At 45.8% G+C, this 20,104-nt stretch overlaps 1 protein-coding gene across 4 annotated transcripts in view; it reads right to left on the bottom strand.

Annotated features, from left to right (window-relative positions):
* Positions 1 to 20,104, bottom strand: part of LOC140736680 (uncharacterized) — a 493,430-nt gene that overhangs the window by 148,478 nt on the left and 324,848 nt on the right. For all 4 annotated transcript variants that reach the window (XM_073062508.1, XM_073062505.1, XM_073062507.1 and 1 more), the window contains 4 exons: positions 18,342 to 18,449; positions 14,191 to 14,244; positions 13,507 to 13,614; positions 1,600 to 1,653 (listed from right to left, as the gene is read on the bottom strand). In XM_073062508.1, coding sequence (XP_072918609.1) covers positions 1,600 to 1,653; positions 13,507 to 13,614; positions 14,191 to 14,244; positions 18,342 to 18,449 — 324 coding nt within the window. The remainder of the gene's footprint in view (positions 1 to 1,599; positions 1,654 to 13,506; positions 13,615 to 14,190; positions 14,245 to 18,341; positions 18,450 to 20,104) is intronic.

Genomic DNA, 20,104 nt, shown 5'->3' with positions numbered 1-20,104 from the left:
GTCACAGATGTCACCGCGCTTCCTGCGCTAACATAATGACCCACAACTCTCTATCCCTAACCCATACTTCTTTGGAATGTGAAAGGAACCCGGAGAACCCAGAGGAAACCCACACAGTCACGGGGAGAATGTACAAACTCCTTACAGGCAGCAGCAGGAATTGAACCTGGTTTGCTGGAGCTGAAATTGTGTTATGTTGACTGCTACACTATTGTGCCATTTTAAGACATTAGTAACTGTTATCATTTAACACGATCTGTAACCTCCTGCCAACCCTTCACTCTAACTGAAGACACAAAAGTAGTGGCTTCCCCACGTTTTTATGGCATGGAATCCTAACACTAACCAAGGGGTTGGTGACTACAGATGCTGTAATTCTGCAGGGTCTTGGTCTGAAATGTCAAGGATCAAGGTTCATCTTTTTTCACCATGTATATCTACAGGTTTTAGGAATTTACTGTGGTGAGCTGGTTGGGGTGAGACATGCAACAAAAAACAATATTCAACAATTATAAAGTATAAAGAATTCTATAAAAAATAAAGTCAGAGGTTAAAGTACTGATATGGAATAAAATGTGCATAAATACATAAATATCAGTCTGTACTGACAATGTAACAGCATTGTAAAAGGTGCTTTGAAGTGTCTACAGTGCAATGACTGAGGTAATAGAGTGGGATGGGGAGGAGTCTAACTAGAATAGTTAATCAGATTATCGGTCTGGTGGGGCTTGAAAAGTTTAAGGTGGCATAAAGATTTTGTTTTAATAGCCCTATAGTGTTTTGCAGAAGGGAGCTTTTGGAAAAGGCAGTTTACTGGCTGGATAGTCTCCACACTGATATTTCAATATGAAGGAAAACGTCCACTGTACACTTTGCTCCGTGGCTGCTTTCTGACCTGCTGAGTTCCTGCAGAATTTTGTGTGTTTTGATCCCTGTCTCTGTAACGTGGTCCAAAACTTCCTGCTGCAGTGATCTCTGTGCACCAACACTTCTGACCTTGTAGATGTACCTGAACATCTTCCTAGCTGTCTCCCCTCTTCTCAGACTCTCTCCCAGAAATCTCCTCCTCCCCTCTCAGACTCTCTCCCTGAACCTCCCATCTTCCCCTCCCGGACTCTCTCCCAGAACCTTCTCTCTTCCCCTCCTCTCAGACTCTCTCCCTGAATCCTCCCTCTTTCCCTCTCTGACTGCCCAGAGCCTCCCCCTTCCCTCTCCCTGATGCTCCCTCTTCCACTCTTTGTCTCGCTTTCCCTCCTTGACTCTCCCTCTTCCTCTCTCGGACTGTCTCCCAAAACCGTAAACACAAGAGATTCTGCAGATGCTGGAATTCCAGATCTACACACACAATGTTGTCAGCAGGTCAGGCAGCGGCAATGGAGGGGAATAAACAGACAATGGTTCAGGCTGATTGGAAAGGAAAGGGGAAGATGCCAGAATAAGAAGGTGAGGAAGAGGGGACCACCCTCTCCCAGACCCTCTCTCTTTCCCGCATTCTCCAGTCTCAGGTTTTGTTTGATAACCCTCCTGCAGAGCACTGTGGGTAATTTTCCCAGATTGAAGTCAATACGTAAACGTAGGTTGTTATGTTCATCCGCTCACCTGGTATCCCGGAATCCCCGATTCTCCCACTGGGCCCATCAGACCGGGAGATCCCTGCACAGACACAGATCATTAGTGTAGAGAACAATTATTTATTTACTATTTTTATTTTATTTAGAGATACAGCACGAAACAGGCCCCTCCAGCCTTTCGAGATGCACCATCCGACAATCCACCATTTTAATCCTAACCTAATGATGGCAAATTTATAATGAACAATTAATATTCTAACCAGTACATATTTAGACTGAGAGAGGAAACTGGAGCCCCAGGGAGAACCCATGCATTCCATGGAAAGGAACGTACAAGCTCCTGATAGAGGATGCCAGGATCAAACATCAAACTCTGATACGCCAAGCTGTAACAGCGTTGTACTAACCGTTAAACTACTATGGCGTTGTAATAGAAAAACAGGGAACATTGTTCCATGGTGTTCCCGTGTGAGTTTTGTGTAGTGTCCTGAAGATGGAGGATTGCCTGGGTGGGACAGAGCAATGGGGCTCGTTCAGTTGTTTTTGTTTTGTTGCTGCTGAACATTGTGGACATGCTATTTTGGTGCTGGAATGTGTGGTGACACTTGCGGGCTCCTTCAGTCATGTTGGTTGTTTGGGATTCAAGATTCAAGATCGTTTATTACCATTCTTCAGTAGGAATGTACAGGAGAATGAAATAGAAAAAACATAGAAAACCTACAGCACAATACAGGCTCTTCGGCCCACAAAGCTGGGCCGAACATGTCCTTACCTTAGAACGCCCTAGGCATTACCCATAGCCCTCTATTTTTCTAAGCTCCACGTATCCATCCAGGAGTCCCTTAAAAGACCCTATTGTTTCTGCCTCCACTACCACCGGCGGCAGCCCATTCCACGCACTCACCACTCTCTGCGCAAAAAACTTACCCCTGACATCTCCTCAGTACCTACTTCCAAGCACCTTAAAACTATGCCCTCTCGTGCTAGCCATTTCAGCCTTGGGGAAAAGCCTCTGACTATCCACACAATCAATGCCTCTCATTATCTTGTGCACCTCTATCAGGTCACCTCTCATCCTCCGTGGCTCCAAGGAGAAAAGGCTAAGTTCACTCAACCTATTCTCATAAGACCTGCTCCCCAATCCAGGCAACATTCTTGTAAATGATTGCTACTCTGGACCTGATGCAGCATAGAAAACACAACATATTAGAAAAATACAATAAATATAAATATAAAAGCTGTCCAATAAAATACAACGTGTAGCTCGGGGAAAAGTTGCTCCCATTCGGAGGCTTTCCTGCAGGCAAAGTTTTCCCGACAGCGAGCACATTTGAGTATTTGACTCCCAAAGTTGCTGGAAATAATTTGGGAAATATGTAGCTCAGATTTTCTGACTGATTTCCAACAAGTTCAGGTGTCAAACACTACCAAAATAAATTTTCTGAATTACTTTCAAAACACAATGTAGAAGTAACTCGCACGAAGTGCCTGAGGAACTTAACAGGTCAGGCAGCATCTGTGGAGAGAAATAAATGGACGATGACATTTCGGGCCAAGACCCTTCATCAGGACTCAATGATCCAGAATTGATGAAGGGTCCCAGCCTGAAACATTGACTGTCTATTCACTTCCATAGGTGCTGCCTGACCTGCAGAGTTCCTCCAGCATTTTGTGTGATTTCCAGTAACTCATGTGCAGAATCTCATAGAACATAGAACATAGAATAGTACAGCACATTACAGGCCCTTCGGCCCACAATGTTGTGCCGACTCTCAAACCCTGCCTCCCATATAACCCCCCACTTTAAATTCCTCCATATACCTATCTAGTAGTCTCTTAAGTTTCACTAGTGTATCTGCCTCCACCATTGACTCAGGCAGTGCATTCCACGCACCAACCACTCTCTGAGTGAAAAACCTTCCTCTAATATCCCTCTTGAACTTCCCTCCCCTTACCTTAAAGCCATGTCCTCTTGTACTGAGCAGGGGAAGAGGCGCTGGCTGTCCACACTGTCTATTCCTCTTAATATCTTGTATACCTCTATCATGTCTCCTCTCATCCTCTTTCTCTCCAAAGAGTAAAGCCCTAGCTCCCTTAATCTCTGATCATAATCCATACTCACTAAACCAGGCAGCATCCTGGTAAATTTCCTCTGTACCCTTTCCAATGCTTCCACATCCTTCCTATAGTGAGGCGACCAGAACTGGACACAGTACTCCAAGTGTGGCCTAACTAGAGGTTTATAGAGCTGCATCATTACATCACGTCTCTTAAACTCTATCCCTCGACTTATGAAAGCTAACACCCCATAAGCTTTCTTAACTACCCTATCTACCTGTGAGGCAACTTTCAGGGATCTGTGGACATGTACCCCCAGATCCCTCTGCTCCTTCACACTACCATGTATCCTGCCATTTACTTTGTACTCTGCCTTGGAGTTTGTCCTTCCAAAGTGTACCACCTCACACTTCTCTGGGTTGAACTCCATCTGCCACCTCTCAGCCCACTTCTGCATCCTATCAATGTCTCTCTGCAATCTTCGACAATCCTCTACACTATCCACACCACCACCAACCTTTGCGTCATCTGCAAACTTGCCAACCCACCCTTCTACCCCCACATCCAGGGCGTTAATAAAAATCACAAAAAGCAGAGGTCCCAGAACAGATCCTTGTGGGACACCACTAGTCACAACCCTCCAATCTGAATGTACTCCCTCCACCACGACCCTCTGCTTTCTGCAGGCAAGCCAATTCTGAATCCACCTGGCCAAACTTCCCTGGATCCCATGCCTTCTGACTTTCTGAATAAGCCTACCGTGTGGAACCTTATCAAATGCCTTACTAAAATCCATGTAGATCACATCCACTGCACTACCCTCATCTATATGCCTAGCACCTCCTCAAAGAAATCTATCAGGCTTGTTAGGCACGATCTGCCCTTCACAAAGCCATGCTGACTGTCCCTGATCAGACCATGATTCTCTAAATGCCCATAGATCCTATCTCCAAGAATCTTTTCCAACAGCTTTCCCACCACAGACGTAAGGCTCACTGGTCTGCAATTACCTGGGCTATCCCTACTACCTTTTTTGAACAAGAGGACAACATTCACCTCCCTCCAATTCTCCAGTACCATTCCCGTGGACAACGAGGACATAAAGATCCTAGCCAGAGGTTCAGCAATCTCTTCCCTTGCCTCGTGGAGCAGCCTGGGGAATATTCCATCAGGCCCCGGGGACTTAACTGTCCTAATGTATTTTAACAACTCCAACACCTCCTCTCCCTTAATATCAACACGCTCCAGAACATCAACCTCACTCATATTGTCCTCACCGTCATCAAGTTCCCTCTCAGTGGTGAATACTGAAGAGAAGTATTCATTGAGGACCTCGCTCACTTCCACAGCCTCCAGGCACATCTTCCCACTTTTATCTCTAATTGGTCCTACTTTCACTCCTGTCATCCTTTTGTTCTTCACATAATTGAAGAATGCCTTGGGGTTTTCCTTTACCCTACTCACCAAGGCCTTCTCATGGCCCCTTCTTGCTCTTCTCAGCCCTTTTTTAAGCTCCTTTCTTGCTACCCTATATCCCTCAATAGACCCATCTGATCCTTGCTTCCTAAACCTCATGTATGCTGCCTTCTTCCACCTGACTAGGTTTTCCACTTCACTTGTCACCCATGGTTCCTTCACCCTACCATTCTTTATCTTCCTCACCGGGACAAATTTATCCCTAACATCCTGCAAGAGATTCTTAAACATTGACAACATGTCCATAGTACATTTCCCTGGAAAAACATCATCCCAGTTCACACCCGCCAGTTCTAGCCTTATAGCCTCATAATTTGCCCTTCCCCAATTAAAAATTTTCCTGTCCTCTGATTCTATCTTTTTCCATGATAATGCTAAAGGTCAGGGAGCAGTGATCACTGTCCCCCAGATGCTCACCCATTGACAGATCTGTGATCTGACCCGGTTTGTTACCTAATACTAGATCTAGTATGGCATTCCCCCTAGTCGGCCTGTCAACATACTGTGACAGGAATCCATCCTGGACACACTTAACAAACTCTGCCCCATCTAAACCCTTGGAATTAATCAAGTACCAATCAATATTAGGGAAGTTAAAGTCACCCATGATAACAACCCCGTTATTTTTGCACCTTTCCAAAATCTGCCTCCCAATCTGCTCCTCGGTATCTCTGCTGCTACCAGGGGGCCTATAGAATACCCCCAGTAGAGTAACTGCTCCCTTCCTGTTCCTGACTTCCTCCCATACTGACTCAAAAGAGGATCCTGCTACATTACCCACCCTTTCTGCAACTGTAATAGTATCCCTGACCAGTAATGCCACCCCTCCTCCCCTTTTTCTCCCTCTCTATCCCTTTTAAAGCACTGAAATCCAGGAATATTGAGAATCCATTCCTGCCCTGGTGCCAGCCAAGTCTCCGTAATGGCCACTACATAATTCCATGTATGTCTCTAAGCTCTCAGGCAGAAAGGGAAGGGGTGGCCACTAGACAGCGTAGCAGTAGGCAGGTAGTGCAGGAGTCCCCTGAGGTCATCTCCCTCCTAAACAGATATACTGTTTTGGACACTGTTGGGGGAGATGTCTCATCAGGGGAAGGCAGCAGCAGCCGAGTTCATTGCACCATGGGTGGCTCTGCAGCACAGGAGGGAAGGAAAAGGAGTGGGAGAGCTATAGTGATAGGGGATTCGATTGTAAGGGGAATAGATAGGTGTTTCTGCGGCCACAAACGAGACTCCAGGATAGTATGTTGCCTCCCTGGTGCAAGGGTCAAGGATGTCTCTGAGCGGCTGCAGGACATTCTGGAATGGGAGGGTGAACAGCCAGTGGTCGTGGTGCACATAGGTACCAACGATATAGGTAAAAAACGGGATGAGGTCCTACAAGGTGAATTTAGAGAGTTAGGAGATAAACTAAAAAGTAGGACCACAAAGGTAATAATCTCTGGATTACTACCAGAGCCACGTGCTAGTCAGAGTAAAAATAGAAGGATATTTCAGATGAATACGTGGCTTGAAAAATGGTGCAAGGGGGAGGGATTCAAATTTCTGGGGCTTTGGAACCAGTTCTGGGGGAGGTGGGACCGGTATAAACAGGACGGTCTGCACCTGGGCTGGACTGGAACCAATGTCCTAGGGGGAGCGTTTGCTACTGCTGTTCAGGAGGCTTTAAACTAATGTGGCGGGGGATGGGAACAAGTGCAGAGAGACAGAGGGGTGTAAAATGAGGGTAGAAGCAAAAAGTAGTAAGGTGAAAAGTAAAAGTGGCAGGCAGGCAAATCCAGGGCAAAAAGCAAAAAGAGCCACTTTTCAACATAATTGTATAAGGGCTAAGAGTGTTGTAAAAACAAGCCTGTAGGCTTTGTGTGTCAATGCGAGGAGCATTCGTAACAAGGTGGATGAATTGAATGTGCAGATAGTTATTAATGAATAGATAGATAGATACTTTATTCATCCCCATGGGGAAATTCAACTTTTTTTCCAATGTCCCATACACTTGTTATAGCAAAACTAATTACATACAATACTTAACTCAGTAAAAAATATGATATGCATCTAAATCACTATCTCAAAAAGCATCAATAATAGCTTTAAAAAGTTCTTAAGTCCTGGCGGTTGAATTGTAAAGCCTAATGGCATTGGGGAGTATTGACCTCTTCATCCTGTCTGAGGAGCATTGCATCGATAGTAACCTGTCGCTGAAACTGCTTCTCTGTCTCTGGATGGTGCTATGTAGAGGATGTTCAGAGTTTTCCATAATTGACTGTAGCCTACTCAGCGCCCTTCGCTCAGCTACCGATGTTAAACTCTCCAGTACTCTGCCCACGACAGAGCCCGCCTTCCTTACCAGCTTATTAAGACGTGAGGCGTCCCTCTTCTTAATGCTTCCTCCCCAACACGCCACCACAAAGAAGAGGGCACTCTCCACAACCGACCTATAGAACATCTTCAGCATCTCACTACAGACATTGAATGACGCCAACCTTCTAAGGAAGTACAGTCGACTCTGTGCCTTCCTGCACAAGGCATCTGTGTTGGCAGTCCAGTCTAGCTTCTCGTCTAACTGTACTCCCAGATACTTGTAGGTTTTGACCTGCTCCACACATTCTCCATTAATGATCACTGGCTCCATATGAGGCCTAGATCTCCTAAAGTCCACCACCATCTCCTTGGTCTTGGTGATATTGAGACGCAGGTAGTTTGAGTTGCACCATATCACAAAGTCCTGTATCAGTTTCCTATACTCCTCCTCCTGTCCATTCCTGACACACCCCACTATGGCTGTGTCATCAGCGAACTTCTGCACATGGCAGGACTCCGAGTTATATTGGAAGTCTGATGTGTACAGGGTGAACAGGACCGGAGAGAGTACGGTTCCCTGCGGCGCTCCTGTGCTGCTGACCACCGTGTCAGACCTACAGTCTCCCAACCGCACATACTGAGGTCTATCTGTCAAGTAGTCCACTATCCAATCCACCATGTGAGAGTCTACTCCCATCTCCGTTAGTTTGTGCCTTAAGATCTTGGGCTGGATGGTGTTAAAGGCACTAGAGAAGTCAAGGAATGTAATCCTCACAGCACAACTGACCCCATCTAGGTGAGAGAGTGATTTGTGCAGCAAATACGTGATAGCATCCTCCACTCCCACCTTCTCCTTATACGCAAACTGAAGAGGATCCTGGGCGTGCCTGGTTTGATATAGTTGGGATCACAGAGACATGGCTCCAGGGTGTCCAAGGATGGGAGCTCAACATCCAGGGATATTCAATATTCAGGAGGGATAGACAGGAAAGCAAAGGTGGTGGGGTAGCATTGCTGGTTAGAGAGGAGATTAACGCAATAGAAAGGAAGGACATTAGCCTGGAGGATGTGGAATCGATATGGGTAGAGCTGCATAACACTAAGGGGCAGAAAACGCTGGTGGGAGTTGTGTACAGGCCACCTAACAGTAGTAGTGAGGTTCGGGATGGCATTAAACAGGAAATTAGAAATGCGTGCAATAAAGGAACAGTAGTTATAATGGGTGACTTCAATCTACATATAGATTGAGTGAACCAAATTGGTAAGGGTGCTGAGGGAGAGGATTTCTTGGAATGTATGCGGTATGGTTTTCTGAACCAACATGTCGAGGAACCTACTAGAGAGCAGGCCATTCTAGATTGGGTATTGAGCAATGAGAAAGGGTTAGTTAGCAATCTTGTCGTGCGAGGCCCCTTGGGTAAGAGTGACCATAATATGGTGGAATTCTTCATTAAGATGGAGAGTGACATAGTTAATTCAGAAACAAAGGTTCTGAACTTAAAGAAGCGTAACTTTGAAGGTATGAGACGTGAATTAGCTAAGATAGACTGGCAACTGATACTGAAAGGGTTGACGGTGGATATGCAATGGCAAGCATTTAAAGATCACATGGATGAACTGCAACAATTGTTCATCCCAGTTTGGCAAAAGAGTAAACCAGGGAAGGTAGTGCACCCGTGGCTGACAAGGGAAATTAGGGATAGTATCAAGTCCAAAGAAGAAACATATAAATTAGCAAAAAAAAAAGCGGCACACCTGAGGACTGGGAGAAATTCAGAGACCAGCAGAGGAGGACAAAGGGCTTAATTAGGAAAGGGAAAAAAGATTATGAGAGAAAGCTGGCAGGGAACATAAAAACTGACTGTAAAAGCTTTTATAGATGTGTGAAAAGAAAAAGATTGGTCAAGACAAATGTAGGTCCTTTACAGTCAGAAACAGGTGAATTGATCATAGGGAACAAAGACATGGCAGACCAATTGAATAACTACTTTGGTTCTGTCTTCACTAAGGAGGACATAAATAATCTTCCAGAAATAGTAAGGAACCGAGGGTCTAGTGAGATGGAGGAACTGAGGGAAATACATGTTAGTAGGGAAGTGGTGTTAGGTAAATTGAAGGGATTAAAGGCAGATAAATCCCCAGGGCCAGATGGTCTGCATCCCAGAGTGTTTAAGGAAGTAGCCCAAGAAATAGTGGATGCATTAGTGATAATTTTTCAAAACTCCTTAGATTCTGGATTAGTTCCTGAGGATTGGAGGGTAGCTAATGTAACCCCACTTTTTAAAAAAGGAGGGAGAGAGAAACCGGGGAATTATAGACTGGTTAGTCTGACATCGGTGGTGGGGAAAATGCTAGAGTCGGTTATCAAAGATGTGATAACAGCACATTTGGAAAGAGGTGAAATCATCGGACAAAGTCAGCATGGATTTGTGAAAGGAAAATCATGTCTGATGAATCTTATAGAATTTTTTGAAGATGTAACTAGTAGAGTGGATAGGGGAGAGCCAGTGGATGTGGTATATTTAGATTTTCAAAAGGCTTTTGACAAGGTCCCACACAGGAGATTAGTGTGCAGACTTAAAACACATGGTATTGGGGGTATGGTATTGATGTGGATAGAGAATTGGTTGGCAGACAGGAAGCAAAGAGTGGGAGTAAACGGGACCTTTTCAGAATGGCAGGCAGTGACTAGTGGGGTACCGCAAGGCTCAGTGCTGGGACCACAGTTGTTTACAATATATATTAATGATTTAGACGAGGGAATTAAATGCAGCATCTCCAAGTTTGCGGATGACACGAAGCTGGGCGGCGGTGTTAGCTGTGAGGAGGATGCTAAGAGGATGCAGGGTGACTTGGATAGGTTAGGTGAGTGGGCAAATTCATGGCAGATGCAATTTAATGTGGATAAATGTGAGGTTATCCACTTTGGTTGCAAGAACAGGAAAACAGATTATTATCTGAACGGTGGCCGATTAGGAAAAGGGGAGATGCAACGAGACCTGGGTGTCATTGTACACCAGTCATTGAAGTTGGGCATGCAGGTACAGCAGGCGGTGAAAAAGGCAAATGGTATGTTGGCATTCATAGCAAAAGGATTTGAGTACAGGAGCAGAGAGGTTCTACTGCAGTTGTACAAGGCCTTGGTGAGACCGCATCTAGAATGCCGATCACAGACATGGCCCGGGTGTTCATCACCTGGGTTGCTTGGCCTGGTACCCCATCTGATATTTCCTCCGACCGCAGTCCCCAATTCACTTCAGACCTCTGAGATGCAACGGTCAAGAACCTCGGTGTTAGGCTACATCACAGCACAGCATATCACCCGCAGCCCAATGGCCCAATGCTAGTGGTTTCCCTGCTCCTTAAAGGCTGCTCTGAGGGTTTCTCTGACCGATGAGTGTTGGCATGATGATTCCCTGTGGGGCCCGCTGGGGCTCAGAACAGCTCCAAACGAGAACGTGCAGTCATCTGTGGCTGAGTTGATATAAGTGCCAGGTGATTTCACTCCTGATGCCATAATCTCCTGGCACACGACATCACACAGTATTCCACCCTCCTCAGTAAATTCAATTCCTTTTCACCTATCCCTGCCTCCCATCATGGCGTACAGCACTCTGGGCTTCCTGTTGACCTACATTCTGCCTTGTTTGTTTTGTCCGCAATGACACACGCCAACATCCCCTTAGGTGCCCTTACAATGGCCCATTCTGTGGTTTGGATCGGGGGAGAAAAGACTTTTATCATAGATAAGAAGGGTAAACCTGAATGAGTTTCGATAGATCTCCTCAAACCAGACCACTGAGATTTGGAGTACTCTGCTGCAATGCCACTGCTGGGCGGCTTGTCCGAGCTCATATCACTGGTTTTAGTGAATAGTGGGGGGGCCTGTGGAGGTAACATCATTGGTAGAAATGTACATAATTCACAACCACTGACATTGAGTTGGGGTTTTGCTTTAAGAGGTTGGTCTGACATGATGACATTGTTATGATAGGATTGTGAACACGATTTTGTGTGTAGGTTTTGCAGTTCAATAAAATGTGTTATGGGTTCCATTAAACATAAAACTGCTGACTTCATTTTATTTGCTAAGACCTACAGACATACCAGTTGATGGGTTAATTGGTCATTGTAAATTGTCTGGGCAGAATGGCTCGAGGCCAGGAAGGTCCTGTTCCACTCGTTATCTCAAGAAACAAATAAAATACATACAATTGGCTTGTGCACTGTACACAGACAGATTGTAGGTACACAAAGTGATCCTAGGTGCAGGATTATTGGAACAGGAGACAGGAAATGACAATCTGATCCTTGGCAAGAGCAACTCAGCTGAAAACAGAGATTGTGTCAGTGTGTCAAATTGTTTCTGGCTGATGTCTCAGCATCTGCTCTTGACCTCAGGCTGTAGATTTGCATTTGGAGTTGTACAGTAATTGGCAATAAATGCCGCTCATAATTCCTGAGTCTTTGAAAAGGTAAATGTGAGAGCCAGGCCCGGGCTCAGGTAACAACCCACACCTTCATAGTTCACTGAAATTACTGAATCAGCGCCATCGCTTGCCAACTCTGAAGATACAGATTAGGTTCATTTGTCACATTAGCATTGAAACGTCGAAGTGTATAGTCAAATGTGTTGTTTGCATCGATTGCCAACACAATCTGAGACATGTTGAAGGCAGCTCACAAGTTTGGCACGAACTAGATGGACCAAAGGGCCTGTTTCTGTGCTGTACTGTTCTAGAACTTTCACCGAGCTTCTAACCCCAATACAGCATGCCACAACTTACCAACCCTAACCTGTACGTCATTGGGAATGTGGGTGGAAACCGAAGCACCCAGAGGAAACCCTTACAGATTTGGGGAGAGTGCATGTACAAACTCCTGAGAGAGTGCTGTGCTGTAAAGTGTTGTGTTAACCACTACACTACTGTGCCTCCCTCGCTTGGAGTAAGGGCCCAGCCAACGCACACAGCCCCAGAGACCTGGGATCGATTCTGACCTCCAGAGCTGACTGTGTGGAATTTGCATGTTCTCCCCATGGAGCCTTCAGTTGCTTCAGTTCCCTCTCACATCCCAAGGATGTGTAGGGTGGGGTAGTTTAACTGGCTGCTGTTTGTACACTGGCCTCCCTCTGTCATGGCACGCTGTACAGGAGTTGGCAAGAAACCCCGATGATCAGTCAGAAATTCGGAAGTCAATATCTGATGGCCAAAGCTAAGGGTCTACCAGATCTGTAGAGAGTGAATGGTCAGGTCCAGGTCCATTGAGCAGAAACTGGATGGAGAGATACGAAGGTAGTTTTGGGTTCAGAGGAATTGGGCAGGGTGTCTCTGATGCAGTGAGGCCAAGGTTGTTACTGGGATAGGTAAATTCTAAGTAGTTTATGGCGGCCAGTAATACCTGCAAATAATCCATTGTGAAGAAAATCGTGGCTGTAGGTGGGTCACACCGGGGACAACGCTTGCTGTCCATTTTTCCAATACTGTCACAGAGCACAGAACTGGACTCTTCGACCAGTTGCCTAGTCCAATGGACCCATATCTGAACATGACCCTCCATACCCATCCAGTCCATGTACATCCAAAATCAAACTGCATCTATCACTTCCACCGGCAACTCGTTCCACACTCTCACCACCTTCTGAGTGAAGAAATTCCCTCTCGGGTTCCCCTTAAATATTTCACTTTTCACCTGTAACCCATGACCTCTAGTTCTAGTCTCACCCAACCTCAGGGGAAAAAGCCTGCTTGCATTTACCCTATATATACCCCTCATAAATTTGAATACCTCTATCAAATCTCCCCTCATTCTCCTACGCTCCAGGGAATAAAGTCCTAACCTTTAACTCAGGTCCTCTAGTCCATGCAACATCCTTGTAAAGTTTCTCTGTACTCTTTCAATCTTATTTACATCTTTCCTGTAGGTAGGTGACTAGAACTGTACACAACATTCCAAATTAGACCTCACCAATGTCTTATACAACTTCAACATGTTATCTCAATATTGCAACATGGACCACATTTCAGAGCAATCGCATTCTTTCTGGACACCGTTGGAACATCCAGCAGGACACAAGAAGAACGGCAGAAATGCTGTGACTTACCATCACTCCCCGTGATCCTCTCACGCCCTTTGGCCCTGTTTCTCCTTGTACCCCTCGCTCCCCAGGGTCTCCCTGTTCTCCCGTAGGACCTTGCTGCCCTCTCTTTCCCTGAAGGGAGAGAAACAGCACATTCTCAGTTTCACAATGTATTCTCTGGAATCAGATGCGTAATCCTTCTCTCCCCCGCCCCATCCACCAATCAAGCCCATCCGCTCTCCGAGGTATTAAAGACCTGTGCTGATCAACTGGCTGGAGTGTTCACTGATATCTTTAAACTCTCACTTCGGCAGTCCGAGGCACCCACTGCTTCAAGCAGGCAGCTATTATTCTGGTGCCCAAGAGAACATGGTAAGCTGCCGCAGTGACTATCATCCAGTAGCACTTACATCCACTGTGATCAAATGTTTTGAGAGGTTGATGATGAAACACATCAACTCCTGCCTGAGCAGTGAAATTTGCCTCTTGGCACAACGGGTCCTTAGCAGTCGCCATCTCATTGGTTCTTCACTCAACCCTGCAACACCTGGACAGTGAAGGTGCATACATCAGGATGCTCTTCATTGACGACAGCTCAGCATTCAATACTATCATCCCCCCTACTGTGAATGCCCGCAAGAAAATGAATCTCGGGGTTGTACACTGTGATCATAAATTTCCTTTCAGCTTTGAAGGAACTGAGTGCACCTTTCGTCCCGTGCGTCCGTGCTGTCCTCGTTTGCCTCGTGCCCCATCAGGTCCCTGTGGGCAGAAACGATGGTTTCGTTAGTGCATCGGGAAGCAGCTTCACAAACAGGAACATCTAAATTGGGAGCATCAGTCATTCTTCCAGTCCCTATGGTCACCCCACCATTCATGGAGATCAGGCTGATTGACCTCAGTATCAGTTGGTTGTCTTTATTTATCACCTGTGCATTTCACACAGTGAAATGCATCGATTGCGTCAATGACCAACAGAGTTTGAGGATGTGCTGGGGGCAGCCCGCAACTGTAATCGTGCTTCTGGTGCCAACGCAACATGCTCACAACATACTAACCCTAACCTGTACGTCTTTGAAATGTGGGAGGGACCCACGTGGTGATAGGGAGAACGTATACACTAACAGCAGTGGGAATTGAATTCAAATCTTCCCGCTGGCACTGTGAAACATTATGTTAACTGCCACTCTACCGCACTGTACCTCAATTTACTGCGGTAAACTGGTTTATTATTATTACATGTGGAAAGAATTGGCTTGCCTGCAGAAGGCAGAGGGTCGTGGTGGAGGGAGTACATTCAGATTGGAGGGTTGTGACTAGTGGTGTCCCACAAGGATCTGTTCTGGGACCTCTACTTTTTGTGATTTTTATTAACGACCTGGATGTGGGGGTAGAAGGGTGGGTTGGCAAGTTTGCAGATGACACAAAGGTTGGTAGTGTTGTAGATAGTATAGAGGATTGTCGAAGATTGCAGAGAGACATTGCTAGAATGCAGAAGTGGGCTGAGAAGTGGCAGATGGAGTTCAACCCGGAGAAGTGTGAGGTGGTACACTTTGGAAGGACAAACTCTAAGGCAGAGTACAAAGTAAATGGCAGGATACATGGTAGTGTGAAGGAGCAGAGGGATCTGGGGGTACATGTCCACAGATCCCTGAAAGTGCAGGTAGATAGGGTAGTTAAGAAAGCTTATGGGGTGTTAGCTTTCATAAATCGAGGGATAGAGTTTAACAGACGCGATGTAATGATGCAGCTCTATAAACTTCTAGTTAGGCCACACTTGGAGTATTGTGTCCAGTTCTGGTCGCCTCACTATAGGAAGGATGTGGAAGCATTGGAAAGGGTACAGAGGAGATTTACCAGGATGCTGCCTGGTTTAGAGAGTATGGATTATGATCAGAGATTAAGGGAGCTAGGGCTTTACTCTTTGAAACATAGAAACATAGAAAATAGGTGCAGGAGTAGGCCATTCGGCCCTTTGAGCCTGCACCGCCATTCAGTATGATCATGGCTGATCATCCAACTCAGAACCCTGTACCTGCTTTCTCTCCATACCCCCGATCCCTTTAACCACAAGGGCCATATCTAACTTATGAACTCTTTGGAGAGAAGGAGGATGAGAGGAGACATGATAGAGGTGTACAAGATATTAAGAGGAATAGACAGAGTGGACAGCCAGCACCTCTTCCCCAGGGCACCACTGCTCAGTACAAGAGGACATGGCTTTAAGGTAAGGGGAGGGAAGTTCAAGGGGGATATTAGAGGAAGGTTTTTTACTCAGAGAGTGGTTGGTGTGTGGAATGCACTGCCTGAGTCAGTGGTGGAGGCAAATACACTAGTGAAGTTTAAGAGACTACTAGACAGGCATATGGAGGAATTTAAGGTGGGGGGTTATATGGGAGACAGGGTTTGAGGATCAGCACAACATTGTGGGCTGAAGGGCCTGTAAAGTACTGTACTATTCTATGTTCTACATTCTATGTATCGAGATGTAGTGAAAAACTTTGTTTTCAAGTTCAGTTTATTGTCATTCAACTGTACATATGTATACCGCCAAACGAAACAACGTTCCTTTTCACTTTACATTAAAAAGTAAACCGTATAATGCCACTGGTGCTTCATGTGTGATGAGCCCTGGGTGGTGATAAGGAGTTCAGTAATCTCACGGCCTGGGGGAAGGAGCTGATTCACATTCTAACAGCCTTTGTCCTAATGCTACGGTGTCTCCTGCCTGATAGTAGGGGTTCTGAGATTGCTGGATGGATGGATGGAATCTAATTAAATGTCATCCAGAAGGGTCATTTCATGACGACAGTGCACTGAGCTTGTACAATAAAAGAATGCAGAATAAGTGTAACAGTTACAGGGCAGGTTCAGTGCGGGCATACAGTCAGGTTCAAGTCCTTAATGAAACAGATCGTAAGTTCTATTGGGAAAGCATATGTCCTATATGTATCATACTAGGGAACCATTCAATACTCTTACATCAGTGGGATCGAAGGGTCTCAGCCTGAAACGTCAGCTGTTTAACCATTTCCATAGCTGCTGCCTGACCAGCTGAGTTACTCCAGCATTTTGTGTGTGTTGCTTGGGATAGAAGCTGTCCTTAAATCTGGCGATATGTGCTTTCAGGCTTTTGTATCTTCTCTCTGAGGGGAGAGAGGATGTCCGGGGTGGGAGGGGGTCTTGATTACTGTTCTGTGGTGTTGTGGACTCAGTGGGCCGAAGGGCCTGTGCCAATTGTGAAATGTACTGAGAGACGTTAAAACACTGGTCTTGCATACTGCTCATACAGATCAGATCATTGCAGAGTACGTGCAACTAGAATGAAGTAGAACAATAACAATGCAGAATGAAGTGTAAGAGCTGGAGAAAGTGCAGTGCAGGTAAACGTACAAACGCACAGTGACGTATCACACAAAAGGTCTGATAACAGCGGGGTGGACGCTGTCCTTGAGCCTGGCGGCACGTGCGTTCAAGCTGTTGGATCTCCTGCCTGATGGGAGAGGGGAGAAGAGGGAATGCCTGCGATATTCCCACATTCTATTTCCTTCACATCCAGAGATCGACCAGTCCACAGGAATGTAAAAAGCTGTAGCGTGTATTGGACTTAGCCCAATATATCACGGGCACATCCCCCCCCCACCATCAGCGGTATCTAGAGGAGGCACTGCCTCAAAAAAGTAACACCCATCATCAAAGGTCCCCACTCTCTGGGTCATGGCATTTCTCACTGCTACCATCGAAAAGCAGACCCCACACCAGCGGGTTCAAGAGCATGACGATGGTGTGCTTGCATGCTGTGGCCTCTCAGCGGCCAACCAAAAGTGTTTCTTTTCTTTATGAAATGACTTTTTTTATGATCGCAATACAATGCTTGACTCTAAGAACTTCAGATACTGCAGGTCTCGTTGCTCGTTGGACTGGGTGCAGACCGTGTTGATGCCTGCTACAGGAAAGCATCAAAGGCATCGGAGTTGGGGCAATGTAACTGTGGGTGATCGTCTTGGACATTTCCCTAGTGATCGCAAGACCTTGTTGGAGATTTATAATGTAAAATGCCACAGGCCCGTTTCCCTTGTTTAGTGGAGAGACAGATGGCAGGGGAGCTGCATGGTCTCGGATGTAGCAGGGACCAGAGTTTGCCTGCTGCTGCAGTCCAGGAGAGGAGATGCCAGAGGTGGTGTAGTGTGGTGTCCGTGCTCGGTTGTGGGCTGGTCTCTCCTACTGGTGCTGCCCTCCAATGTTTGATCAGTGGAATGACATGCTCGATTGTGTACGTATGCGCACTGCTGGGAACTATACCATCAATTTGCCGCACATGCTGCTCAGGGACTTGGGCTATATATATATATATTTTTCTTTTACGTGACTATTTTTTTCTCACTAGTTTGAATGTGCTGTGTATGTTTTGCACCTTGGCCCCAGAGGAACGCTGTTTCATTCAGCTATATTCATGTATGGTTGAATGATAATTAAACTTGAACTTGAATTTTGAATTTGATTTGAATTCAGTTCTTGAACCTACCGGCAAACTCTAACCACTACAGGTTAGCAACACAGATCACTTTGTAATAAAATGAACTTTGTGTTTTATTTGTTTTAATTAGTGTTTTTATTTAAATTATACAATATTGTACAATGTGCTTTCTTGGCAATGCTGCTTTTCTGATGCTCCATACCTGCAATGCTGCTGCGAGAGTTTTTCATTGCACCTCTGCACACCATGACTTGATTATTACTGACACATGGACCGAGATACAATGAAAAGCTTGTTTTGCAAACTGTTCATACAGATCAAATCATTTCAGGTAGAGAGTTTTGGTTTTGAGAGTACATGCCAGACACCTCGCTCTACTCACCGGTAACCCGTTAATCCCAAGCCCTCCGGCTTCACCTGCTGATCCTCGAACTCCAGAGTCACCGCGTTCTCCCACCTCACCTCTGGGACCTTCATCGCCAGGTTCACCCTGTGAAAACAGTGGAAATGTTCGTCAGAGCCTCCCCAGAGCAGAGATGAGTACAGCACAGGAACAGGCCATTCAGCCCACAACATTGTGCTGAACCAAATAGATTAGTAATCAAATGGCCAACTAAACGAATCTCATCTGCCTACACAATGTCCGTATCCCTCCATTTACCTCACATTCATGTGCCTATCTTAAAAGTTCCTAATGTATCTGCCTCTACCCACACATCAGGCACCCACCACTCTCTGTGTGAAAACACTGCCCTCACATCTGCTTTGAAATTACCCCGCCTCACCTCATGCCCTCTGGTATTAGACAGTTCAACCCTGGGATAAACATATTGTCTGTCTGCTCTATAAAACCTCTGTCAGATCTGCCCTCAGCCTCCACCGCTCCCGAGAAAACATCCTACTTCAGGATATGTTAACATCTCACACCAGCTCTCACTGACCTGTTTCTGAACTGCAAGGACTGGTAAAAATATAAATTGGTTTATTGTTGTCATGTGTACTGAGACACAGTGGAGAGATACAGTAAATCTGTTCATACAGATCAGATCATTACACAGTGCATTACAAAAGCTACAACAGAATACAGAGTAAAGCATGCAGAATAAGTGGGGAAGCCACAGCAGAGTAGCGGTTCAGCATGAGCCGGGCTCAATTCCCACCACTGTCTGTAAGGAGCTTTACCTTGTTCTATTTCTCTGGTCAAGAAGTCACAGCAGTGTCCACACTTTCTGATGAGACTTGGGTGAGCAAGGGTCCCCACCCCCATTCTAACAACTTTCTACAGAGCACCATCAAGAATATCCTGATTGGCTGCATCATTGTTTGGTATGGAAACAAGGCACTGGAACGCAAGATCCTACAGAGGACAGGCGATCACTGGGGCTTCCTACACGCCCGTTCACTGGGAACATTATAGACAAAGAACCTGGAGCATTGTTGAGGATCCCACAATCTCTTTGACCCATGACCATCAGGCCTCGGACTATCAGACTGGGAGACTGAGGAACACCCTGCTGTCACCCAGGTCTCATCACTAGGACAGCGAGCTCTTTACTGTTTACCTGCGCAGGGCACTACATGCACTTTCAGTGACATTTTATTATATTTTATTAATTGATTTATGGTAATATTTTGGTTTATGTGTGATGTATGTTTTGTTGGTGTACCATGATCTGGAGAAACATTGCTTCATTTGGTCATATGCGTGTACAGTCAGATGACAATAAACTTGAACCTTGATACACCCTGTAATGAATTGATCTGTTTGGACAGTTTGCAAGACAAACTGTTCACTGTTCCACCAGTTCCATTTTCAATTTCCACAAAGTCATGGAGTTATACAGTGTGGAAAGAGGCCCTTTGGCCCGACTCATCCATGCTGACCAAGGTGCCTACCGGTGCTAGTCCTGTTTGCCTGTGTTGGGCCCATATCCTTCTCGCCACTGTTCACAAACGGTGAGGTCGTGAAAAAGGTCTCCAGTTTCAGGTTTCTGGGGCTGAACATCACCGAGGTGTTCTCTTGGCCCGTCAATACAACCTCGATAGTAGGGAAGGCACAACAGTGACGACACTACCCGAGAGCTAATCTGCTGGCCAACTCTTATTGACATGCGATACAGAGCATACTAATAGATGGAACAGCAG

Source organism: Hemitrygon akajei, chromosome 12 (assembly GCF_048418815.1).
Source record: "Hemitrygon akajei chromosome 12, sHemAka1.3, whole genome shotgun sequence".
Taxonomy (NCBI): domain Eukaryota; kingdom Metazoa; phylum Chordata; class Chondrichthyes; order Myliobatiformes; family Dasyatidae; genus Hemitrygon; species Hemitrygon akajei.
Note: the sequence above shows the minus strand (reverse complement) of the source record. Positions and strands in the feature narration are given on the sequence as shown.